This window comes from Saccostrea cucullata, unplaced genomic scaffold, assembly GCF_032062105.1.
Source record: "Saccostrea cucullata isolate Sc308-1 unplaced genomic scaffold, CSIRO_AGI_Scuc_v1 ctg323, whole genome shotgun sequence".
In the NCBI taxonomy this organism is placed as follows: Eukaryota; Metazoa; Mollusca; class Bivalvia; order Ostreida; family Ostreidae; genus Saccostrea; species Saccostrea cuccullata.
In genome coordinates this window covers 261,593-287,505 of record NW_026931249.1, presented here as the reverse complement: position 1 = coordinate 287,505, position 25,913 = coordinate 261,593, and the positions used below count along the sequence as shown (strand labels likewise).

Genomic DNA, 25,913 nt, shown 5'->3' with positions numbered 1-25,913 from the left:
ACTTAAGGCACCCAAATAAACTAGGTAGCAGCTCAGTTTAGGTACTCAGATAAACTAGATATCAGCTCAGTTAAGGTACTCAAATAAAGTAGATATCAGCTCAGTTAAGGTACTCAGTACTCAACTAAACTAGATATCAGCTTAGTTATGGTACTCAAATAAACTAGATATCAGCTCACGTAAGGCCCTACCAGGACTAAACTTGCATGGATGATGCATCTAGGGATGGATCACACTACCAAACTTGCTTCGGATGCTGGATCTGACCTATATTTTCCAGATGAGTTACCAGGTTGAAGTTTTTGGAGCAGGTCCATTCCCAAGTAACTATAAGCCCTACCCGGGCCAAACTTGTATTGATGATGCATCTAGGGATGGACACTACCAGACTTGCTTCGAATGGTGGATCTGACCTAAATTTTCCAGATGAGTGACCAGGTTATAGTTTTTGGAGCAGGCCCATTCCCAAGTAACTTTAAGCCCTACCCGGACCAACTAGCATCTAGGGATGGACACTACCAGACTTGCTTCGGATGGTGGATCTGACCTAAATTTTCCAGATAAGTGACTACGTTATTCCCAAGTAATTATAAGCCCTACCTTGACCAAACTTGCATGGATGATGCATCTAAGAATGAACAATCAAAACTTGCTTCGGATGCTGGGTCTGTTTTACATTTTCCAAACGAGTGACCAGGTTAAAGTTTTTGGAACAGATCAATCCCCAATGAACTTTAAGACCTATTTAAACAGAACTTGTTTGAATATTATTGTCAGAATAAATACTAGCTGTTAAGGTCATACGCAATGTAGTTTGAACTTTATTGGGTTCTTCCCTGGAGTTGAAGAGTTCCACTAAATGAAGGACCCGTGTGTAATACTTTTAATGTCTATATATGGATTTGTACACCTCTTTTAAAACAATTTTTGATGGAAAAAAATGTTGAATTTATGTTTTGTAATTTTTGTGCATTTTTCTTTGAATAATACAAAAATTTTAACAATTTGATATCTTTTCAAAATCCCTGGTAACGCATGCTGAATTTTTGTCTAAGAACATGTAATGGTATTGTAAGTTTAAATTTAGAATATCTTGAAAAAATATCAGTAGGTGAGGTACGTTGCGTATGTCCTTAAGAAAATATGATTTGAGATTTGCATTACTTTGACTGATTATATTCGTCGAGGTGAGCTTCGTAATCTTTAATAACCTATGTTTATGGTTGACCAATTAAGTTCAAATGTGGTATATTGGTTGAATAGGAATACTAATTTTGATACTAAGTTTCTTTCTGTTTGTCTTCTTGTTTGGAGCTGGGGTGGTGGGGTAGATTCCTTAACTTTATATAAGAATGAATTGGCAAAGAGAGATAACTACTGAAATTTTTCCCATTGTAAACCGTGATAGCTGCATTGAGTCCCTTGGGATTAATTAGCTTTCCTCTTGAAAAAATCCAAAGCATAATCTTCATCTGTCACATTGATATGAATTATCACCTATGTCTGCAAATAAAGTTTGTTTTGATTGATTCATTATATATTATTTAAAGTCCCTCTCGAGAATTTTTCACTCATATGGAGACGTCACCGTTATCCAGTGAAGGGCTTCATATTTTGACCTTTACCCGGCACGCAGGGCTATTGAGCAGTGTGGGATCTTTATCGTGCCAACGCCTGCCGCTGACACAGGGCCTCGGTTTTTAAGGTCTCTTTCGAAAGACCCGCAACTTTCACTTCAAAGTGCCGAGCGCATGGCGAAGGAACAGTTGCTACCCACTTTTTATCGACTTAGGTCAGTCGCGGCCGAGATTCGAACTCAGGACCTCCCGATCACGAAGCAAGCGCTCTACCGACTGAGCTACCGTGAACGGTAAGTTTGTTTTGAAGTTAAGTCAATTTGGAATACTATGAACACTCTGAAATGTAGATTTAAATATAAATTTATGTTTATTGTCCCCCGCTTGAAAAGTGGGGGATATTAATTTGGGTTTGTCCGTCCGTCCGTCTTTCTCTCTGTCTGTAACGCTTTCGTTTCCACACGATATCTCGAGAACCCTTTGAGCTTTCGCAATAAAATTTTGCATAGCAACTCCCTATTGACTAAAGAAGACCCCTATTGATTTTGAGGTCAAAGGGTCAAAGATCAAGGTCATAAATTCGCAAATTCTGTCTGTTATAACACATTCGTTTCCACACGATATCTCGAGAACCCTTTGAGCTTTTGCAATAAAATTTTACATAACAACTTCCTGTGGCCTAAGGAAGACCCCTATTGATTTTGAGGTCAAAAGGTCAAAGTTCAAGGTCGTAAATATATACATTCTGTATGTGTGTAACACTATCCTTTCCGGGCGATATTTCAAGAAGATTTTGAGCTTTTGCAATGGAATTTTATACCAAAAGTCCCTAAGACCTCTCTCACCCCTCTCAAAGTGTCCCGCCCCGTTTGTTTTATAAGTATTTATTGTATTACATGTCGCTATTTTTAGCACAGGGACATGAGGAGAGTTATTACGTATAAAACGGGTTCTCGACGGACTCTATATTCTTATTACATCTATTAGAACTGTTTAATAAAGGTTAAATTAGACACCGGGTTCGATTCCGAGACGATGCATTTTTCTTTTTTTTCTGAAATATTTTTTTTACTAAATTATAGTATTCAGCATGTGAAATGAAAAATTTATAAGGTGTGGCTTCTACAAACTCATAAAATCATCATCACAGAGTGATAAATATTCCATATAAAAAGAATCTTCTATACACATAATAAAGAATAAGCAATGAAATCAATATATCCATATCGGCATATTTTATTTGCTTCAGTATACATGTATACATTTGATACTTTTTCAACTTAAGTCAGGAGGATCCGACACCCCCCTCCCCGAACTGCGCATGGTTTACTTTTTCCCTAAGCGGGGGACACAAATTCTCTGAATTAGCTTGTTTCTGTTGAAATAGCCTACACATTGAATTATGATGTCACTGAATTCTAAAAACAAGAGATATAAATAATTTTTTTTATTTTTTACTTATTTATTTATTTATTTGTTGTGCTTTATAAGAATATTATTAATTTTAAAGGTAGTTGGATAATAACCTCATTCTATCATTACTGAAAAAGCTCTTATTGTAAATTTAGAAAAAAGGAGGAGATAGAAGTACAATTAATCCCTTGGGATGAATTATTTAGCCTGCTGCAGAAAATATAGTAGACTTATCTTTATCTGTCATTTTAATGTTAATGAAATCCTTTGTCTGCAACTGCTGTTTGTTTTGAAGTAAAGGTCAACCCTTCATGAGATTTGCATTCATTGAGGTCTCAGATTCGGAGAGAGGAGCACTAGATGTATTGAGCACTGGGCAGACGTCAGGAGTTTGTATGGGTCCGTTCCTCGCGATTGTCTTAATGCGTTTGAAGCGTCTCGAGCGGGGTTTGCGTGTTTTGTTAACTCTGACCTCTGACCAGTTGTTCCTAGACTGTGGAACACTGTCGCGGAGAAATTTCTTTTTTTGAGTCTTGTTGACTTTATTTGTTAGGGCCATATTTTAGGTGTCTATAACATTATGGGCTTTATCAAGATCGGCCTGGCACATGATATCGTTGAGGGATGATTCTAAGGACTTGATCTCACTCTTCAATTGTCCTAACTTGTGGATATCCCAAGAAAGACAGAGTGACATCAATTGTTTAGAACATCTCCTTGTAATAACATCCCAGCGTTCCTGAAAGCGTTTGGAGATTGGCCCTATGTTAGGTGTAACATTTATCTGAAAGCCTTTCGGTATAATGTTACACTCTAAGTAGGTCTGTAAATTGGAGACCCGGTGTTCAGTTTTTATCGATTTTTGGTGTTCTTTCTTTAGAAGTTTAAATGTTGGGATATCTTTAATAGCCATATTTGAAAGGAAATCACAATTGCCAAAATGATAAGACTACTCTTAAGTTTATGCCATATGACGTCAGCTGTCAACAGTCTTTTTTAACAGTCAATTTTAACAGCTCCTTGGACCGGTATGTGGGAAAAACAGTCGAATTGTTGGACTTTTTAAAGTAAGGAATTATATAGAAACTGTTTAGTAGGGGTATAACAAAAGGATATATTAGAAGCAGAGACAAGAGGACATAGTCAAAAAAGCAAGATCTCACGGGCATGCACGTGCACTTCTCTCTGATTGGCTGAAACTAAAGTCTCAATATATTTCTTGTTTTTTGACAGAATCCTTTGAAAATTTCAGCATGCTTATACATTACGAAGATCTACAGCATGATATATAAGAATAATCATGAAGGCATGCGCATGCATGTGTGCTTCAATCTGATTGGCTGAAACTTTAAATGGCTATAACTTTCTTAATTTTCAACAAACGGGATGAAATTTAGAATATGATTATGATGCACAACATGTATGCATGCACGTGTGTGCGCAAAATAAGCAAAATGACCAATATATTTGAAAAACAGTAGCATGTATATTTTAAAGATTTTTTTAATTGATTCTCACAAAATATAGACATGTTAATGGTGTACACAACATGCCATGATCATCATGCATGTGAAGACATATGCTTGCGTGTACAATGCGTTGAATGACATATAGTTTATATCATTGTAGCTTTTTTGATGAAATCCTTCGATACTGATCATATTTTTTAAAATATGTCTTGCAGGAATATGGCACAAAAAGGGATTTGGGGAGCGTTTGGGGAACATCTGTAACGGTCCCCGTTACAATTAACACTAGCTGGATTTCTTTTTCTCACAATCATATGAAATCCATAGTATTTAAGTTTTCGAAGAACTATGTCTTGATTGTAACTTGGCCTTTAATAGACCATCCTCTTGTTTGTGTACAAATAATTCATATTTCCCTTCAGGTGATATATGTTCTAATGTATAAGCTTTTGCCAGCTTTATTTGATATACCCCAACGGTAATATCTCTAAGATCATTCTCTGAAAGAAGAGGAAAATCCTCCATATCAAAACCATCAACTGACTCCCATACACTTCTTTTAGCTGCAAGCTTTTCATTTTCCACCCGTTTTTCTAACTCATTGGTTGTCTTTGATAGGAATGACATTCGAATTGCCAGCTCAGTGTCCTCAAATTCAGAATTTCTCATCTGAGGTCTGTACTTATTGCACAATGCACATACAATACGTACATAATCACCGAAAAATTGTATCTGTGTATTTGGCATCACGTGACCCAAAGCTTTTCAATTCATCGCTTCACCCTTCCATTTGCTGACTCAACAACCCAACGTACCTTTGTGACCATTCTGGACTCGCTTGCTTCTTCAGTAGAGTGCTGTTTTTCCCCTTTTCTAAGCAGCACGGCATCTGCGTTCGAAACCCCATTTGTTGTAAGAAATCTCTGCAATCTCTAAATCCTCAGTCCAGAACGAATATTTCTCCATCTGAAAGCCTTGAAAGTTTTCAATCATTCGGTATCATTATTCATTATACTGGTTCAAATCAAAGCATCATTATTGCGTCCATCTGCTATGTAAGGACCAATAGCATGTAACCATCAGTACCCAATATCACCATTGGCTTTAGTTATCTCTGTTGAGATTCTGCTGGGCTAGATATTTGGACTGACGCCCACAGAATCCCTGGACAGCCATTCATAATTCATGTCTGGAAATTAAGTCCCAACTTCGGCCGACTATATTATTCACCTAAGCCACACTGCCATTCGCTTCAATTAAGTCATTTGGTTGTTTATTTGACTCTCTGTCACTATTAGTTCTACATTGCTTACCGTTAAGGCATTTAAACCCAAAGATAAAAATATTCACTGAAATATCCGTTCGAAATAAGGCTCCTGTGACGAATTTGTTTACCTCCTCGCATAAAAGAGTTCCTATAGTCTGTTTTTACCCTATGTGATTCTGAACCAATGTCTACTGTGCTTATTGAACATCAGGGTAAAAACAGACTATAGGAACTTATGTTTTCCCATTGCGCTAATGTTAATTGATACGGAGCGATGGTACATCACTTTGAGACCCCATATAATAAAAAAAAAACTACAGGTCAGTGACCAAACAAGGTTTGGCATTAGATTTAAACTTGATTTCGATGATTTATACAGTTTTTAAAGGAAAAAAATATATATTTTGAAAATTTGGAGTCATTGTAGGCCGAAAAACGGCCTTAAATGAACCTTTAAGAATACAGTTTCTTATTCCTCATATATATTTTGATTCAGTCCGTAAGCTGCACCCTTATAATTCTACCCTTGGGGGGCCCTCGCTGACTTGTCAGTTTTTAGTTCTTTATAAGAATCATAATAGAACCATGAATGTCCTATAGACATAGTTTAGTTAAATTATAAATCATCGATAAGAGGGCTTAAAGAGAGTACATTTTTAAAATAATGAATGTGTACAAGAAATGAAGTTTTTTCAACTCCAAAGCCATGTAATAATTTTATATTGAATCATCCTCGTGTTTTATGGATTTAGAGTCCCTATCAATTTAAGAAGGGGGCACAATATTTCATGGGAATGTCAAAGAAAAAATAGGAGCAGCAGGGTTTAACCTAACCCTATCTCTTTTTTCAAATTACATGCCCTGAAGTTAGGGTTGGGCTAAAATTTGGAAACACATAATGCAATGTATACATGTACAGTGGAAAATTATCTCCAGAACAGTAAAACCTCTTTTAGTTATAATGATTTTAAAGCATTCCCATATAATGAAGTTCTAGTTTGGTTCAACCTTAACCCGTCGGTTTGAGCCAGAATATGGGGTCAATATTTTTCTTCATATTGAAGTGATATACTTTTTTTTAAACTTAAGATTACTAGAGAGTATGGGCTGTATGATCCGTGTATTAGTATTTATTTCTGACATGATTTCAAAAAATCACTTTGTTTCATGCATTTTGCATACAGAGTGTACTTTTGTAGACATATATATACACATGTGTACATACCCTTCAAAAGATTTCAAAAATTATCGCAAGTTTCCATAAAGCAGCATACTTATGACAATGTATTAATTATCTTGCAAACTTATTTTATTTGATTACATAGTACACAAATCTGTAATGTTTTTCAATGCAAAAACATATATTTGATTTTTTTTCACTTGTTTCATTCTACATTGAGCAACATACATATTGTCATTTGTATCTGTACACAGTCCCCAGGGTCCACTCAGTCCACAGTCTATGTAACAGAGAAACTTTCCATCCAGGTCTATAATGTGGATACAGTCATTGTTAAAATCAGCTGTAAGGATGTGACTCTGACTGTCTGTGGTGATTCCTTGTGGATTGAATCGTTTGTTCTTTGGAGCAGGCGTATGTCCAGTGTACCTGAATCTCAGTTTCCCGGCCTGATTGACCACCACTACTGCTTTAGCTCCAATGTCAGACACAGATATCCAGGTTCCTGTTCTCAGTAATGTATCTTGGAAAACGAGAAGAAAGTGAATAAAGATGTTTAACTTTATCATCAAACTGAATGGTGTGTTTTTCTGTGGAGCCAGAGTAACGGACAACTTTTGTTTGTTTGTAATCAACACTGTCCATGATAACCAGGAGGTCACCAGAGGAGGCACTACAGACACCTTTAGGTCTCCAGTTCCGTAGTCTGATCACCTCCTCTATCTTCTCATTCTTCACAATGTTCACAGTTTTTTCACTGTAATCAGTATAAAATAGATATCCACTTTTTGTCACTGCTATATTCCATGGTGTTTCACCTGAAGTGGTAGTGATTGACTTGAGTTGTGATCCCTGATTGATACTGTAGAGTTTCATGGTGTTGTCATTTCCACTTGTCCAGATTTCTTCATCACTTGAACAGGCTAAATTGTAAAGTTGTTTATAACCAGTGTCTATGTTGGTGACAGTTTCTGGTTGATCAAGCAGCTGTTTGACTGGAGGAGAGGATCCAGCTTCTGGTGATTTCTGTGTTGTCTTCATGCTGTAACCATGTTTATTTGATGTTAAAGAACTTGATGATAATGCTCCAAACATTTTCCTGCGTTCTTCTCCTTGGATTTTTCCTGGAATGAATTTGGGAAAAGATGGTATAATTTTGTGTGGGAGATTTCTGTATATGTGTACATTTGATGTGACACTAAACAGTTTTGACAGATCATTGGTGTCTGTCGCAGTTTCCATTGAATTGATTTCATCCTTGATGTCAGATATTATATTGTTTATTTCATCCAGATGTTTCTGTAGAGTTTGTAACTGTGTGTTTTTCATCTCAACAACTTCAGCTTTAAGTTTCTTGACAAGTTTGTCAATTTCTCTGTGCCAGTCTTGTCCATGTTTTGTTATGACTGTTGAGAGATCTCCATATTCCTTTTCTAACTGACTCTTTCTGTTTTGTACATCAGAGGCAATGTCCTGGTAGGTGGGATAAATTGTCTCATTTAATTCATTTCTTTGCTTTATAATCATGCCCTTTTTTTCATTCAGAACTTGTAAGATTTTTGATAATTCATGGCCTAAATGTTGGTTAAGAGCAACACAGCTGATGCAGACAGGAATGTCACATTGTGTACAGTACATTTCACATTGTTTTTTATCATGTGTTGTACATGTAGGGTAGATATGAGTAGAATTCCTATCCTGAAATTTGACGACCTTGTGGTCCTTGGATTCACCTGTTGAGATGTGTTCTCCCACACAGGCCTTACACAGGTTGACAAGACATGTATCACAGTGCATTTGTACCACAGCGGTCTCACACAGGTCACAACGCATCACGTCTTGGGTACTTGTACGGGGGTCCATCTTAAGATTTAGTGACTGAAGCATAAAAAATCAATCAATATTGTTGAATGGGTTTGAAGGAAACAAAATTTATGTTTAACCGATAACCATACTGAATTGAAAAATATGCCAGAAACTATTATACAGCACGATTTGCATATATATGTATGCACATATCAATAGTTAAGTCATTCAGCTAAATAAATACAACATTTTATTTCCAGGGTTAAGCTTAGCTTTATAATAGAATGTATGTTCACAGATTATAAAAACAATTGGCAAATTTACAAAATGCTCCTCTAATGTTTATTACCTGATTTCAGAAATGGTGGCCGTCCTGTCTGTTGGTCTTTAGTATGCTCTCTGATCACGTGTCCCACTTAGTTACTTGACGTGTTATCTACCTGCCTGTGTTTTTACTTCCTAGTCTGTAGTGGGGATTTAAATATTTTAAAAACCACTAAATTCTGTATATATTTTTATGCATTCATTCTAAACGTAATATTTTAGTAGTTTGAACCTCTCTGCACAGCCATTTCTTTCAGACTTGGGGCCAATTACTTTGAAATGTAATTAATTATCTTCAAATACATTGATAATTTTGTCAATTACTTGCAATTACAATTACATTGATTTTTAGCTCACCTGAGCCGAAGGCTCAAGTGAGGTTTTCTGATCAAAATTAGTCCGTTGTCTGTCGTCGTCGTCGGCGTCGGCGTAAACTTTTCACATTTTCATCTTCTCCTCAAGAACCACTGGGCCAATTTCAACCAAACTTGGCACAAAGTATCCTTGGGTAAAGGGGATTCAAGTTTGTTCAAAAGAAGGGCCACGCCCTTTTCCAAGGGGAGATAATCATGAATTAGAGAAAAATTATTGGCATTTTTAAAAAATCTTCTTCTCAAGAACCACTGGGACAGGAAAGCTGAAACTCATGTGGAATCATCCTCAGGTAGTGTAGATTCAAGTTTGTTCAAGTCATGACCCCCGGGGGTAGGGCGGGGCCAAAATGGCCGATCAAAGATTTACATAGGAATATATAGGAAAAATCTTTAAAAATCTTCTTCTCAAGAACCACTGGGACAGGAAAGATGAAACTCATGTGGAATCATCCTCAGGTAGTGTAGATTTAAGTTTGTTCAAGTCATGACCCCTGGGGGTAGGGCGGGGCCAAAATGGCCGATCAAAGTTTTACATAGGAATATATAGGAAAAATCTTTAAAAATCTTCTTCTCAAGAACCATTGAAACAGGAAAGATGAAACCCAAGTGAAATTATCCTCAGATAGTGTAGATTCAAGTTTGTTCAAGTCATGACCCCCGGGGTAAGGGTGTGGCCAAAATCGCCGACCAAAGTTTTACATAGAAATACATAGGGAAACCTTTTTAAATCTTCTTTTCGAGTACTTCAAAGCCAGGATTATTTATATTTGTATGGAATCATCCTCAGGTAATGTAGATTCTAGTTTGTTCAAATTATGATCCCCTTGGTGGTTAAAATTCAAGCCCCCCCCCCAACTTAAGTTAACTTCAGTTCTGATCTGATATGTGTTTTTTCCTAGCTGATGTGCTCAGGTGAGCGCTGTGGCCCCTGGGCCTCTTGTTTCATATGTAATTAATTACTTTCAATAACTTTGACAAATGTAATTAAAAATATTTCAATTACTTGAGTTTTATTTTTCATAAAAAAAAAATAAAGATTTTTTAAAAATATTTTTTTCTTTAGTAAACTATTATTCAGTGTTTTTCTTCTTGGGTATGGTAAGCATTCACACCTGTTCAAAATTAGACCTTTACCTAATGCCCTGGGCATTGTGACACTGTATAAACAAATTAAACATTATGAGACATTTAATTATTGTACAAACACAAGCCTATGCTACACAAGTATGGTGTATGATCTTTTTTGCTATTTTCTCAAATCCATATTTCGTAAGAAAATTTTTTTTTCTCACAAATCCATTCAATATTTTTAAACTTAAAATGAATAGAATATAGGTCAATCTAAAAGGGGATGTAGTTAGTCTAATTATTGTAAAAACAATTAACTATCTAAAAATTTTTGTTATTTGCAAGTGGGAATAGGTAGAATTGAGATTTTTAAAAAGTGGTAATAGGTAGTACATGTATAAACCAACAAGTATAAAAAAAAACTGTGTATCAGTAGACACCCCTTTTTTTAAAATAAACTTTCATTTTGAAGAAAAGTAATTGAAAAGTAATTGAAAATACGTTATCTTTTTTGAAATGTATTTAAATACATTCAATTACTGTAGAAGTACTTTTTTCCGCGTTGTATTAATTTATGCTATGTACGCAGTCACAAATTTTCCGCAGAAATTTGTCCAATAGAAAATGCGCGTAATTTTCTACCCGCGGATTAAACAGAAATTTAGTTTCCGCGGAATTATGACCTCGTGGAAAAAAGTACGTCTACAGTACTTGTAATTGAAGGCAAGCTCAAATACAAATTACTTTCAACTACTTTGAAAAATATAATTAATTACGCTCAATTACAATTATTACTTTATTCAATTACCCCATCCCTGATTTCTTTCTTAGATTTATGACTTGAAAGTTTTTTTTATACAGTTTTCAAGTAAGGAATGAATTTAATAGCTACCTATTTTATATGGTATAAACTGGGTTGGGGCAGTTTACGCTTTATAAACCGCGATGCGGTTTATAAAAAAGCGTAAACTGTTCCAACCCAGTTTATACCATATAAAATAGGTAGCTATTAAATTCATTGCTTATAATTTAATTTTCAATCATTTGATTTAAGAAAAAACGATGATTGTGCAAACAAAATGAGTTCAGTTTGTACAAAATTTGAATGTAACGTCAGGCGGATTGATACTTTTTTGAGCAAGTCATTGTGACGTAGGCAACCCATTTTATACGATATAAAATATTTTTTTTTTATCAAATCAAATACAGCGTTACAACCAGAATTAAATTATTGCAATTTCAATACAAAATGTTGATGAATGGAACCTGAAAATTTTTACCAAATATTTTTAAAATTCTAACACTTCAATCATGCAAAGTATTTTATTCTTATTTCTTATGACATCATTTTTTTTGACAGAAACTGCAAATATAAATATAAGACACAGATATGTATGCACTTCTAGTTATTTTAGAGATACACCCTTGTGGATATGAAGCATTTAAACTGTTGACATGATTGTAATAAGCATCGAACTCTTATGAAAATCATGGGTTTTTTTTTTCAAAACAAAAAAGTTTAGGAAACATTATCTTTTGATCAATACTTCACTGAACATTAGGACACATTAACAAGACTGGGACAAGAACAAGAAGGCCATAAGATTATAAACCTGATGTCATTAAGGTAAGGTAACCAAATAAACTAGATATCAGCTCAGTTAATGAACTCAAATAAACTTGATAGCAGCTCAGTTAAGGTACTCAAATAAACTAGATTTCATAAGAAGTTTTATATTACGTCATGAAGTAATGATTTAATACGGGAATAATTTATTTTTATATTCTCACCATCATTTAACTAATAGAAAATTTCATATAGGCGGTCTACTGTGACAGCATCCTTTGCTATTACATGAGGAGTTTGTCCGCATGTTTTGAACTCCCCAGGGACTCGATCAAAAATGACTTCGATAAGAAAACTCCTATTTCATTTGTAAACTTAAGAAATGGTAATATATTTTTATAATCTTTTTTTTCTTTTGTGGTCATTTCAAGTCTCTAAAGGTGTCATTACAACATAGAAATAAAACTGAACTGTTCTCCGGTGCGCCGTAACGTCATAAAACGGGGCCATTTTTCGTGCATTGTGTTTACCACTTTCCCATTTCGAATGCTCGAGAAACTGCCTAAAATTAAGCAAATACCTTAAGATTTTCACAAGGACTACAAAACTGATTGTGGAATTGATTTAGGATAATTTTATTCCAGATCTTATGTAGTTAAAACTTTTATTTTGAATTCAAACTTGTGTATTCTTTAATAAACCCTTGGTTTTTTGACCGTGCGCCGTAGGACAATACCTCGTGCACATCCAAGCATAATAAAATCTTTATTTTTGCCTATATTTTATCAAAAAAATTATCATGCACTTAAATATGATAAATAAACATTAACTGAAATTTTCAGCTTAGTGCGCCCATTACTTTTCGAGAAAAACGCTTTGTCCACGATTTTACGGGACAACCCTCGTATAGGTATGAAATTTAAAGTACTTTGAAGGGGGCCGACTATAGTTTTCATTGCGCAATATTTCGCATATAAAAATGATGAGTTTCGCTATTGTAGTTTTCACACAATAAAACTATCGTTGGCCCCCTTAATTGTTGAAAGCACAAGAAGTTTATTGCTTTTATTTTTTTTATACATGTAATAACAATGTGATCAATTTTTCTTATAGCACTCCAATTATAAAAACAAATGTATCCTCAACAAATAAAAGTCAGGAGGAAGAGTAAATGATTGACGTCATAAAAACAAACGAAGAAATAAAAACAGAACCCTCTGGGGCAGACCTTAGTAAGTTCAATTGTCAATTATCAGAATGCACACAATATGTTCTTTAATAGGAGAAGAAGTCTGATAAATTTTGTGTTACTTGAACAGAGGTCCAAGAAAGAAATTTTTGACTTAGAAAATTGTTATTTATTTGAACTTGACTTAGTGATGAACTGTTGACCTTTGATTGACAGGTTATGAGGACCTGGAGGGAGCTACTGGGAAATGCCAGAATGGGAGGACCCAGCCAAAGAAGAGTTTACAGACGAGATGCATGAAATTTATGACAAAATCTTATAAAATTTTCACACTCTACTTTGTAAACATTATTCAGGTTGTCAATTTAAGTGTGAATATATGAGAAATAATGCTGATTTCTGAAAAAAGTTTGTTTGTGTTATTTATCCTTAACTGAGGGTGATTTTATTAAGATCAGATGTGTGGAAGTGTATACTTGTGTTTGAGTATAGTGTATGTGATGAAATTATTGTGATGCTTGATCTCATGTAATTAAAAATTCATTTTGTTATGATTGTTTGTAAATATGTTATGTCATGCATATTATTTTATGTTAAATTTCATTGCATTAAAATTTTATTCCCGTTCTCCATGACTCATAGCAAATTATAGAATTCAAAGCAGTGACTCAGAATTGAAAAAAAGCAAGATTTATAAATTATACTTATATTTTCTGAAAGAAAAATGTCAAAAAAAGTCTGGCATGGCATTCATTTAGTCTTGATACCATTTTCTAGTTGTTGGCACTGTAATAGCAGATACAAAATATAGGTACATTACATGTTAACAAATTTGAGCTAAAAGAAACAATTGCTTTATTTAATATGGCACGGGACTAATTTGAAATAAAATCAAGTCTTTAATATTTTACTTGCATTAAGTTTTAATTACCATTCATTTGAAATATAGAGGAATATACATACAAGAGATCAACAAAAACTTTGAATCCAGGAATGTTACAGTATACTTAAGAAAAATGTCATGTGAAATACATAACCATTTCCAACTTTATAATGCAGTCTAGAAAAACAACAAAACCGGAGGCCACATAGAAAAAAAACCATACAGGCAATTAGTACTTGGTAAGTACCCCTTGTACGCAGATTTAGTATGTAGTAAAATACTGTGTGTACTGTCCCTAGAGTTAGTGTTAGGTATATACTGTACACAGAATTACATGAAGTGACAGTAGGTAAATGCTGTACAGAGTTGTTACTAGGTAAATACTGTACACAGACTGAATACTAGATAAATAATGTACTTAGAGTTAGTAATAGGTAAATATTGTACACATAGTAAGTACAAGGTAAATACTGTACACAGAGTTTGTACTAGGTGAATACTGTACACAGAGATAGTACTAGGTAAATACTGTACACAGAGTTTGTACTAGATAAATACTGTACACAGACTGAGTACTAGATAAATAATGCACGTAGAATTAGTACTAGGTAAATACTGTTCACATAGTTAGAAGTAGGTAAATACTATGTACAGAGTTAGTACTAGGTAAATACTGTACACAGAGTAAGTACTAGGTAAATACTGTAAACAGAGTTTGTACTAGGTAAATACTGTACACATAGTTAGTACTTGGTAAATACTGTACACAGAGTTAGTACTAGGTAAATACTGTACACAGACTTAGTGCTAGGTAAATACTGTACACAGAGTTAGATCTAGGTAAATACTGTACACAGAATAATTACTAGGTAAATACTGTTCACAAAGTACTTGTTAAATACTCTACACAGATTTGGTACTAAGTATATAGTGTACACAGAGTAAGTACTAGGTAAATATTGTACACAGAGTTAGTACTAGGTAAATACTGTACACAGAGTAAGTACTAGGTAAATACTGTACACAGAATTGGTACTATGTTAATACTGTACACAGAGTTAGTATTAGGTAAATGCTGCACACAGACTGAGTACTAGATAAACAATGCACATAGAATTAGTACTAGGTATATAGTGTACACAGAGTTAGTACTTAGGTAGAAACTTTACATAGAGTTAGTACTAGGTAAATACTGTACACATAGGTAGTACTAGGTAAATACTGTACACAGCGTTAGTACTAAGTAAATACTGTACACAGAGTTTGTACAAGGTAAATACTATACACATAGTTAGTACTTAGTTAAATACATGTACTGTACATAGAGTTAGTACTAGGTAAATACTGTACACAGATTTAGTACTAGATAAATATCAATTAACTGAACACATTAATAGTAGTGACATACTCATTGATACTAAGTACGACCCAGGTTATAATTAGAAAAATACCAAATATACTCAGAGTGAGTACTAGGTATTTAGCGATTGTACACATAATTAGTAATTGGTAAATACCTACTGTATGCTGATTAATTACTGGGAAATTACTGTACTTAATTAAATTGTCAGTAATTTGGATATATACTGAATAGAGAGTTACATGTTGTAACAGAACATAAAATATAATTTATAAAAGCTGTTGAAATGTGTAAGGTAAGCCGAAACACTCAGCCATCAGTCTCCACATATTCAGGTTTGTCAACAGGAATGGGTGGAATTCCTACAGGAATAGGTGGACTTCCTACAGAAATGAGTGGAATTCCTACAGGAATGGGTGGAATTCCTACAGGAATGAGTGGAATTCCTACAGGAATAGGTGGAATTCCTACAGGCATGACTACAGGAAGGGATGGGCTTCCTACAGGAATGCCACCACCAATGATGTCAATGCTTCCACCTCTTAAATGTGTGATAATATTTGGAGAGTATTTTTTTACTTTTTGTATACCTTTAAATTACAATTTATTTCACGATCATTCAAAAATTTATGACAGGGGCTATGTCTGAAACACATGAGGCCAGGAATCTGTTTTCCCTTTGTTGTCGTTGTTGTCATTGTTATTGTAAATATTCCAATATCTGCCCAAGGGCAACTAAGTGAATTTTCTTCTCCATAGCTGAAAGACCGGCCGCCGTGTTAGTAATATTGACATTTAATCATCATAATGTTGATTGAATTCAAAGACTTGTTACAATATATAAGAGCTAACAATTTTTCAGAAAAAAAAAATTTAAAAAAAACTCTAAAGAACAGAAAGTCTAATGTTATTCAGTTAAGTGTTGTATATATATAGGCCTCATTTTTACTTACAGGTCCTGGAGTAAGAGTTGGGCTAAATTGGAAACAAATTCTAAATAGTTCATGTAAACACCGTGAAGGGGATTTATTTCCAGAATATCAAAAACATTTTGTAAATTAGTCATAATGATTTGAAGCATTCCCATAGTATGTGAATTCATTTAGTTTCCTTTGGGTTGGGGATATAAAATGGGGCAAATTTTTCATGGGTTTGAAAAGTAGTTTTTATGCCCCTGTTAAGTGTCGGGAGTACCGTATATAGTTTTTGCCCTGTCCCTCTGTCTGCAAAAACTTTAACCTTGCCTATAACTTAGGACTTTGTGGGGTTTTGGCGTTCATATTTCACAGGTTTATTTCTTTTCTTGGAGATTGACATACAAAAATACCCAATTTATTTGGCCATAGCTTTTGAACGGTTCGGCTAGGGCTTTCATACTTAACACATATAATATTTTTGACAATACTTTTCACTGAATACTAACAACTTTGGCCCTTTGATCTTGACCCTGGAGTTTGTCCTACTTAAAAAACCTTTAACCTTGACCATACCCTTGGAAAGATAAGAACTAAGGATTTCAAACATCACATATGTAATATTTGATACCAACAACTCTAAACCTTTACCTTGACCTCCTTTCAAAAACTTTGAAATTCACCTCTTGAACAATTAGCGATAGGGTTTTTATACTTTACATTGGTAAATAATATTATTGTGACAAGACCTTTCTTTAGAAACCAACAACTTTCACCCTTTTTCCTTGACCCTGGAGTTAAACCTTCCTTTAAGAAACTTTAACATTGGCTATAACTTTTGAACAGGTGGTGCTAGGCTTTTCATATTCCACAAATCTATTTCTTGTGAGAGGACAATGTTTACAGTTATTTAAACGAATTAGATATTATTGCAAGTTTCATTAGAGCAGCTTACCGTACTTATATATCTTACAAAAATACTGCATACTCATTTTTATTTTATCATATAGAATACAACAAATTTCACTGCAGATATTTGATTTTCTTCACTTGTCTGTTTTCCCACTGAGCAACAAATAGATTGTCATTTGTATCTGTACACAGTCCCATTGGTAGACTCAGTCCACAGTCTATATAACTGAGGAACTGTCCATCCTGGTCTATGAGGTGGACACAGTGATTGTTAAAATCAGCGGTAATGATGTGACTCTGACTGTCTGTGGTGATTCCTAGTGGGCAGAATGATCTGTTCTTTGGAGCAGGAGTATGTCCAGTGTACCTGAATCTCAGTTTCCCAGCCTGATTCACCACCACTACTGCTTTAGTTCCGTAGTCAGACGCACTTATATCAAGATTTCTGCTCTCAGTTAAATATTTGCTATAAAATGGACTAGGTGAATAAAGAGGTTTACATTGATCATCAAACTGAATGGTTTGTTTTTCTGTGGAGCCAGAGTAACGAACAACTTTTGTTTGTTTGTTATCATCACTGTCCATGATAACCAGGAGGTCACCAGAAGAGGTACTACAGACACCACGTGGTCTCCAGTTCTGTAATCTGATCACTTCCTCCATTGTTTCATTCTTCACAATGTTCACAGTTCTATTTTTGTAATCAGAATAAACTAGATCTCCACTTTTTGTCACTGCTATGTCAGATGGCTGTTTCCTTGACTTGGTTTTAATTGACTTGAGTTCTAATCCCTGATCAACGCTGCAGAGTTTTATGGTGTTGTCATTTCCACTTGTCCAGATTTTTTCATCACTTTGACAGGCCACATTGTAAAGCAATATATACCCTGTGTGTATGGTGGTGACAGTCTCTGGCTCATCAAGCAGCTCTTTGAATAGAGGATGAAAATCATCCTCAGTTGATTTTTTGGGTGTCTTCATGTTGTAGCCATGTTTATCTGAAGATAAAGAACTTGATGATAAGGATCCAATTAGTTCATTAGTTTCTTCTCCAAGGATTTTTCCTGGAATGAATTTTGGTAAAGATGGTATGATTTTGTTAGGAAGATTTCTGTATGTTTGTACATTGGAAGTGACACTTAATAGTTCTGACATGTTATTGGTGTCCATTGTAGTTTCCATTGAACTGATTTCATCTTTGATATTAGACATTGTCTTGTTTATTTCATCAAGATGTTTCTGTAGAGTTTGTAACTGTGTATATTTCATCTCATCAACTTCAGCTTTAAGTTTCGTGACAAGTTTGTCAATTTCTCTGTGCCAATTCTCTCCATGTTTTGTTATGGTTGATGAGAGATCTCCATATTCCTTTTCTAATCGTCTCATTTTGTTCTGTACATCAGAGGCAATGTACTGGTAGGTGGGATAAATTGTATCATTAAATTCATTTCTTTCTTTTATGATCATGTCCTTTTTATCATGCAGAAGTTGTAATATTTTAGATAATTCATGACTTAAATGTTGTTTCGATGCAAGGCAGCTAAGACAGACAGGAAGGTCACATTGTTTACAGTACATTTCACATCGTTCCTTGTCATGAGATGTACATCCAGGGTAGATGGGAGTGGATTTCCTGTCCTGAAATTTGACGACCTTATGATCTTTGGATTCATCAGATATCAAATGTTCTCCAACACAGGCCTTACACAGGTTAACAAGACATGTATCACAGTGCATTTGTACTACAGCGGTCTCACACAGGTCACATCGCATCACGTCCTGGGCACTGGTACGGGGGTCCATCATTAGATTAAGTGACTAAAGCATATAAAACTTATCATCAATTATTATACATTTATTGAATTGGTTTGATAGTAACACATGTTTCGTTAACTAGAAAACTACGCTGCATTGAAAAGAACTCAGTATTCCAAAGGCCATTTTTGAAAAATGTTTTGTTGCCCTCTCCCAATCGACTATCTAAAAATGTCCCGGCTTTTAACTCTTTTAATATTCCAGGGACATTTTTTTTTCTTTTTATTGCTCTTATCCCGTCAACAAATGTAATAAAATGTTTTGGAAAAAAAGATTTTTCCACATACCTATCGACCAATAATTTTACCATGTGTCGGGAGAGTGATTTGCGTATGCACATGTCGATAATAAAGTCATTCAGCTGAATATATACATGGTTCATTGAATCTTTGTATCAAAGATATTTTATTTCCATGGTTTAACCTAGCTTACAGTACAATTTGTTACAAATTTTAAGAAACACTTTGCAAATTTATAAAAAGCTCCCCTTGTATTTCTTACCTGATTGCGGAAATGGCGGCCCTCCTTTCTATAAATCTTTATTAACTATGCACCCTTATTATGCGATCCACTTTAATAACTGTGTCACTTATAACATATCTACCTGTCAGGTGTTTTTTTTACTTCTTGGTCTGTAGTGGGTATTTAAATATCCTAAAAGCCACTATGCTCCAAGTTTTTGTATATTTTTATGCATTCATTCTAAACTTAATATTTTAGTGCTCTGAACCTGAGCGTACACCCATTTCTGTTGTAGATTTTGCGTCTTGAAAGTTTTTACAACTTTTAATGTATTTTCAATAGAAAATATTAATGACGTAAACATGCAAAATTTTCACAAGATTTTTTTCAAAATACTGACACTTTAATCATGCAAAGTATTTTATTCCCATTCTTATGACTTTATTTGTTTTTAGCAGAAACTGCAAATATAAATTCTAAACCCAGTCTGCACTTTCAGTTATTTTAAAACAACACCCTTGTACATCAAGCACTTAAACTGTTGATATGATTGTAACTAGCATTGAACTCCCTACCCAAATTCTGAAAATAGTTTTTTTTACAAAGCAAAAAAGTTTAGGAAAAATTATCTGTTGATCAGAATGCCCTGTAACTTGAATGTCTATTTTGACATTTACACGACCAGGACAAGAACAAGGAAGCAGTGAAATAATAAAGTTGACATCTTCAAGCCTTGTCAGTTACTCTAATATATTGAAATAGTGGACATCACAAAACAAGGTTTTTATTGATCATTACGTGCATATAACCATTTGTAAGGAAAAGAATGGTGACTCGGGTGAGCATTGTGCTCTACTTACCCTCTGCTTTTTATGTACATTTTCCCTTCTTTACAGGCATGCCTCGTCTGATTTCTGCTTACAAATAGTCCATTGTCTTTGAACATTTTTCCTGCAGAAATAAGGCACGAACCCTATGTTCTAAATGAATGAAAAAGTTTCAATATGCACTTCTTTTTATGATATATTTTTCTCTGAGTCCAAAAAAAACCAACAGTTTCTGTCAGTGTTTAGAGCTTCCTTAATCAAGGTTATCTGATTTTCCTGCACTATAACAATTTCATGATTATTAAACAATATTTGACGGGCCTATGATTCTGTGCTGGGACACTTTATTTCAAGAGCTGGAATTGTGGATAATTTACTTTTTCTCGCTGGTATTAAAACAATTCATCAATTACCATATTGAACTTTTCTTTGAATCAAACAAAGATTTTATGGCAAAATTGCCATTTAAATTGAATTAAATGCTTGCAAAATGTAGGCGGGTATTGAAAGTAAGCATTTTTTTTAAATTACCTTGTAATTAATTTTTCTTACAGCACTCCAGTTATAAATACAAATGTATCCTCAACAAATAAAAGTCGGGAGGAACAGTCCAAGAGTGAGGACAAAAATTAAAAATGAAATAAAAACAGAACCCTCTGGGACAGACCTTAGTAAGTTCAGTAGTCAGTAAACACAAAAGTATTAAAATACATGTATGGAAATAGTATAGATATAGTGAAAATGCACATTGTATAACTGTATAAGATAAAAATGATCTCTTAAATTTACTTGGTGATGAACTGTTGACCTTTGATTGACAGGTTATGAGGACCTGGAGGGAGCTACAGGGTACACGCCCCCAAAGGAGGAAGAAATGCCAGAATGGGAGGATCCAGCCAAAGAAGAGTTTACAGACGAGATGCATAAAATCCGGCGGAGAAGATTACAGAAGTTTGAACAGAAGGACACTCCATCATCAGACACGACCAGCTAGCACCGCGCTAGTTCTGTGTGTTAAATATAAACATTGCCTCTCACATCCAGAGATTTTGTTAACAGACTAGGTTGTCTTTCTTTGGTTTCCTTCTGCATAGAACATTTGTTGCAGAGTTATCTCCTCTATTTTATTTTACTACATTAATGCATTAAGAAGAATTTTAAATGCTTGTGTCCCTGGCACAATTGATGGGTTTTGGCTAAAACAATTCAAAGTGAACCATGCATTCAAATCAGAGTAATTAATTCTGTCCATGATTGTAAAGTTATTTTGAATTACTATTGAAAGGATTCTGCCATACAAGCAAATTATCACTGGAAGTATACGCTTAAAAAGACAAAAAATCGGACGATTTCAAAGTAAAATTGCTGTGCAGTATGCAAAAATTTTATTTCTTGGAATGGCACTTTAACTGAGGGTGACATGTTTGGAATTGTTTGTGTATGAGTGTAGTGTATGTGATGAAATATTGTGGTGCTTGATCTCATGTAATTAAAAATTCATTGTTTGTAAATATATGGTATGTCATGCATATTATTTTATGTTTAATTTCATTGCATTAATATTTTACTCCCGTTTTTCTTGACTCATAGCAAAATATAGAATTCGAAGCAATTATGACTCAGAATGGAAAATTTAAAAAAAATGCAAGAGTAGTGAATTATACTTATATTTTCTGAAAAAAAAAAGTTAAAAGTCTGGTATGACATTCCTTTAGTCTGGATACCATTTTCTAATTGTTGGCACTGTAATAGCAGATAGGAAACATATGAGCATTACATGTACATGTTAACAAATTTGAGATAAAAGAAACGACTGCTTTATTTTATATGGTAAGGGACTGGTTTGAAATAAAATCAAGTCTTTAATATATTTCCTGCATTCTGTTTATTTTTAATAACCATTCATTTGAAATATAGATGAATAATACTGAAGTCAAGAATTCTGAATCCATGGTTGTTGGAGAAAATTTAAGTAAATTTCGTACAAAATATATAAAATCATTGCCAACTTTATGATGCAATCTGCATTTACAAAGATATCAAAGCTGAAGGCCATCTAGGAAAAAAAACTATGAAAATTAGACATGTTCAGTCCATTCTCCAGACACATGACTCTGTGTTGACCAAAAGACAAGATGTGTTTGTAAAACACTGATGCCCCTCCATGACTTCTCGTGTTTGAGGCACAGGATTGATTGATTGTATGTTGTGTAACGTCCCCTCTCGAGAATTTTTCACTCATATGGAGACGCCACCACTTGCCGGTGGAGGGCTACAAATTTTGTCCTATGCTCGGCACTCAGGGCCTTTGAGCAGTGAGGGATCTTTTTCGTGCCAGCACCTCCTGCGACACGGGGCCTCGGTTTATACAGTCTCTAACCACTGCGCCACGCAGGCGACTTGAGGCACAGGAGTTCATGTACTTAACAATTTTACCAAAATTTTCAGTAAATATAAAAGATAGGTAATTCCTATATAGGTATTATGTATTTTTCTTTTTACTGAAAATTGTGATTAAATTGATAGGTACGCGAACTCCTATGGTTGAGGTAAAAAAAAATATTCAAAAGTGTGCGGACCTTAAGTGATTTACTAAGTATAAGTACTTTGATTTATATCAATTTAGAAGAACCCTGTCAAATTTCCATGACATATTTCCTTATAGCAAAATATTTTATGGGGGACTATATATAGGCATTAATATTTTAGAAAGCGAATTCAAATGTGAGCATAAGTGCATGCTCTTTAGTATATGAAATCAAATATCAACTTTACACTAAGTTGGTACTTGGAAAAATACACCGAGTTTGTAATAGGTAAATACCTACTGTACAAGTGGTGTTAATCAGGTCCAGTCCGAAGACTATTTCTACCTACGTAGCTATTAATAGCTACCTAGGTATTTAAAGCTACCCAAAGTAGCTATTTTAACCTACTTTCTGCTTTACTTGCATTTTGTGGCCAAATGCAGGAACGGCGCAACATGGTGAGCACAAAATGTCTTGATACAGTCACACTGAAAATGGATATGACAAATATTTGGTCAAAAAATGATTACTTCGTATATTATCAATTTTGCATAGAAACCAATGTAAAATTACCGATTCAGGAAGTAATCATTTTTTGGCCAAAATTTTGTCGTATTAATCATTAGTGTGACTGTATCATAAGATATGGTATTCACCATGTTGCGCCGTTTGGTCTTTGTGTCGCAAAATGCAGAAATTATAAAAAGTAGGTAAAAATAGCTACTTTGGGTAGCTTTAAATACCTAGGTAGCTATTAATAGCTACGTAGGTAGAAATAGTCTTTGGACTGGACCTGTTAATGGACTTTTACGAGAAGCGCTGACTTTTACGGTTGACGAATTATTCTCACACTGGGACAGTGTACGGAAGCTCTTTTACGATATAATAATTCAGTTCAACATTTAATTCAACGAAAATAAAGGGTTATTTCAAAGCACAGATAAGATATCCTTGAAGAAAACGACAACCATCCTACCCTCAAATCCAGTCTTTCTCATACAAGTTCCCCTAACAGCATTACCATGACCACTAGAAAGATTTTCTTTTCCATTATCAATTCTGTACCTCCGTAGATGTGAATGTTTAAATGTCCAAGTAAACAGTCAACTGTAAAAGTCAGTGCTTCTTGTAAAAGTCCAGTACTAAGTAATGGAGTTTTATGAAGAGACTTACTTTTACAGTTGACGACTGACTTTTACAATTTAAACGCATACAAACTCCATATACTAAAATGTAAAAGTCAGCTGTCGAATGTAAAAGTAAGTCTCTTCATAAAACTCCAATAACATTGTACCATAAACAGAGTTTACTGAAAATGAAGTAATTTCTAAGTACATGTAGTATATAGGTCCCTGAAAATAGTGAATAATTTTATTGTCATTTCAAAGGAAACTTATGCTGGATTCACTAAAGTAATCAAATAAACTAGATATCAGCTCAGTTAAGGTTCTCGAATAAACTAGATATCAGCTCTGTTAAGGTACTCAAATAAACTAGATATCAGCTCAGTTAAGGTACTCAAATAAATTAGATATCAGCTTAATTAAGGTACTCAAATAAACTAGATATCAGCTCAGTTAAGGTACCCAAATAAAAAGATATTAGCTCAGTTAAGGTACTCAAATAAACTAGATATCAGCTCAGTTAAGGTACTCAAATAAACTAGATATCAACTCAGTTAAGGTTCTCAAATAAACTAGATATCAGCTCAGTTAAGGTTCTCAAATAAACTAGATATCAGCTCAGTTAAGGTAATCAAATAAAATAGATATCAGCTCAGTTAAGGTAATCAAATAAACTAGATAATCATGACTAACTTTATACAGTTAAACTCGCTTATATACTCAAATTAACTAGATATATGTATGAGTATTTTGATATTACATCATGAAGTAATTATGTTATATGAAGCAAATAATTTTATTTCACGATTGATGATATGGGCAAATTTTATACATTTCTCCCATATATTTAGGGATCTTAATTAAGTTTTACCATGCAGTTTGAAGTATTTTCAATTGTTGTATAAGAAATTATATTTTGTATAATGACCTTGTGATTTATTTTTCTTACAGCACTCCAGTTATAAATACAAATATATCCTAAACAAATAGAATTCAGGAGCAACAGTCAAAAAGTGACGTCATAAAAACCAAAGAAGAAATAAAAACAGAACCCAATGGGACAGACCTTAGTAAGTTCAATTGTTAGTGTACACAAAAATTACTTAACTCTGCAGATGAAAATCACATGTTTTTAAAGAAAAGTTTACTGGGTTATAACCTTATGGCAGGTTATGAGGTCTGAAAACACCAAACATTGATTACTTTTCTCAGAGAAATGGTCTAAATTGTGCTTGTGTGAGGATGGAAAAATGAGAATTTGTGAATTGGAATTAACATTATATATAAGTTTACTCAGTGATGAACTGTTGACCTTTGATTAACAGGTTATGAGGATCTGGAGGGAGCTATTGGGTACACGCCCCCCAAAAGAACAAGAAATGCCGGATGAAAGCCGGCAAAGAAGATTACCGAAGTTGGAAAAGAAGACACTCTATCATCAGACACGACCATCTAGTACCACACCAGTTCTGTGTGTTAAATATAAACATTCCCTCCCTCATCCAGAGGTTTTGTTAACGGAGTGAGTTGTCTGTTTTCCTTCTGTCTCTCTTGTTAAAACAGTTGTTGCAGAGTTATCTCCTCCATTTTATTTCACTGTAATTATGCATTAAGAAGAATTTAAAATGCTTGTGGCCTGGCACAGTTAATCGGTTTTATCTAAAACAATTCAAAGTAAACCATGCATTCAAATCAGAGTTACCTTAGTAAATTCTGTCCATGATTGAAAAGTTTTTTCGCTCACCTGAGCCGAAGGCTCAAGTGAGCTTTTCTGATCACATTTGTCCGTCGTCCGTCCGTCTGTCCGTCTAGCTGTCTGTCCGTCTGTAAACTTTTCACATTTTTGACTTCTTC

At 34.4% G+C, this 25,913-nt stretch overlaps 2 protein-coding genes, 1 long non-coding RNA gene and 1 other non-coding gene across 4 annotated transcripts in view; 2 read left to right on the top strand and 2 right to left on the bottom strand.

Annotated features, from left to right (window-relative positions):
- The window catches only part of LOC134231938 (fibrinogen alpha chain-like), a 55,819-nt gene that overhangs the window by 18,314 nt on the left and 11,592 nt on the right, over positions 1–25,913 (top strand). The window lies entirely within an intron of this gene.
- Positions 1,796–1,869, bottom strand: Trnat-cgu (transfer RNA threonine (anticodon CGU)). Its single transcript has one exon. It is a non-coding gene; the product is annotated as a tRNA-Thr (tRNA).
- On the bottom strand, positions 7,111–9,090 carry LOC134231971 (E3 ubiquitin-protein ligase TRIM45-like). Its single transcript, XM_062713921.1, has 2 exons — positions 9,062–9,090; positions 7,111–8,784 (listed from the first exon to the last, which is right to left on the bottom strand). The coding sequence occupies exon 2, from the start codon at positions 8,767–8,769 to the stop codon at positions 7,390–7,392; it is 1,380 nt and encodes a 459-aa protein (XP_062569905.1). The 5' UTR covers positions 8,770–8,784; positions 9,062–9,090; the 3' UTR covers positions 7,111–7,389.
- Positions 24,708–25,427, top strand: LOC134231970 (uncharacterized). The gene is made up of 3 exons (XR_009984667.1): positions 24,708–24,720; positions 25,011–25,129; positions 25,385–25,427. It is a non-coding gene; the product is annotated as an uncharacterized LOC134231970 (long non-coding RNA).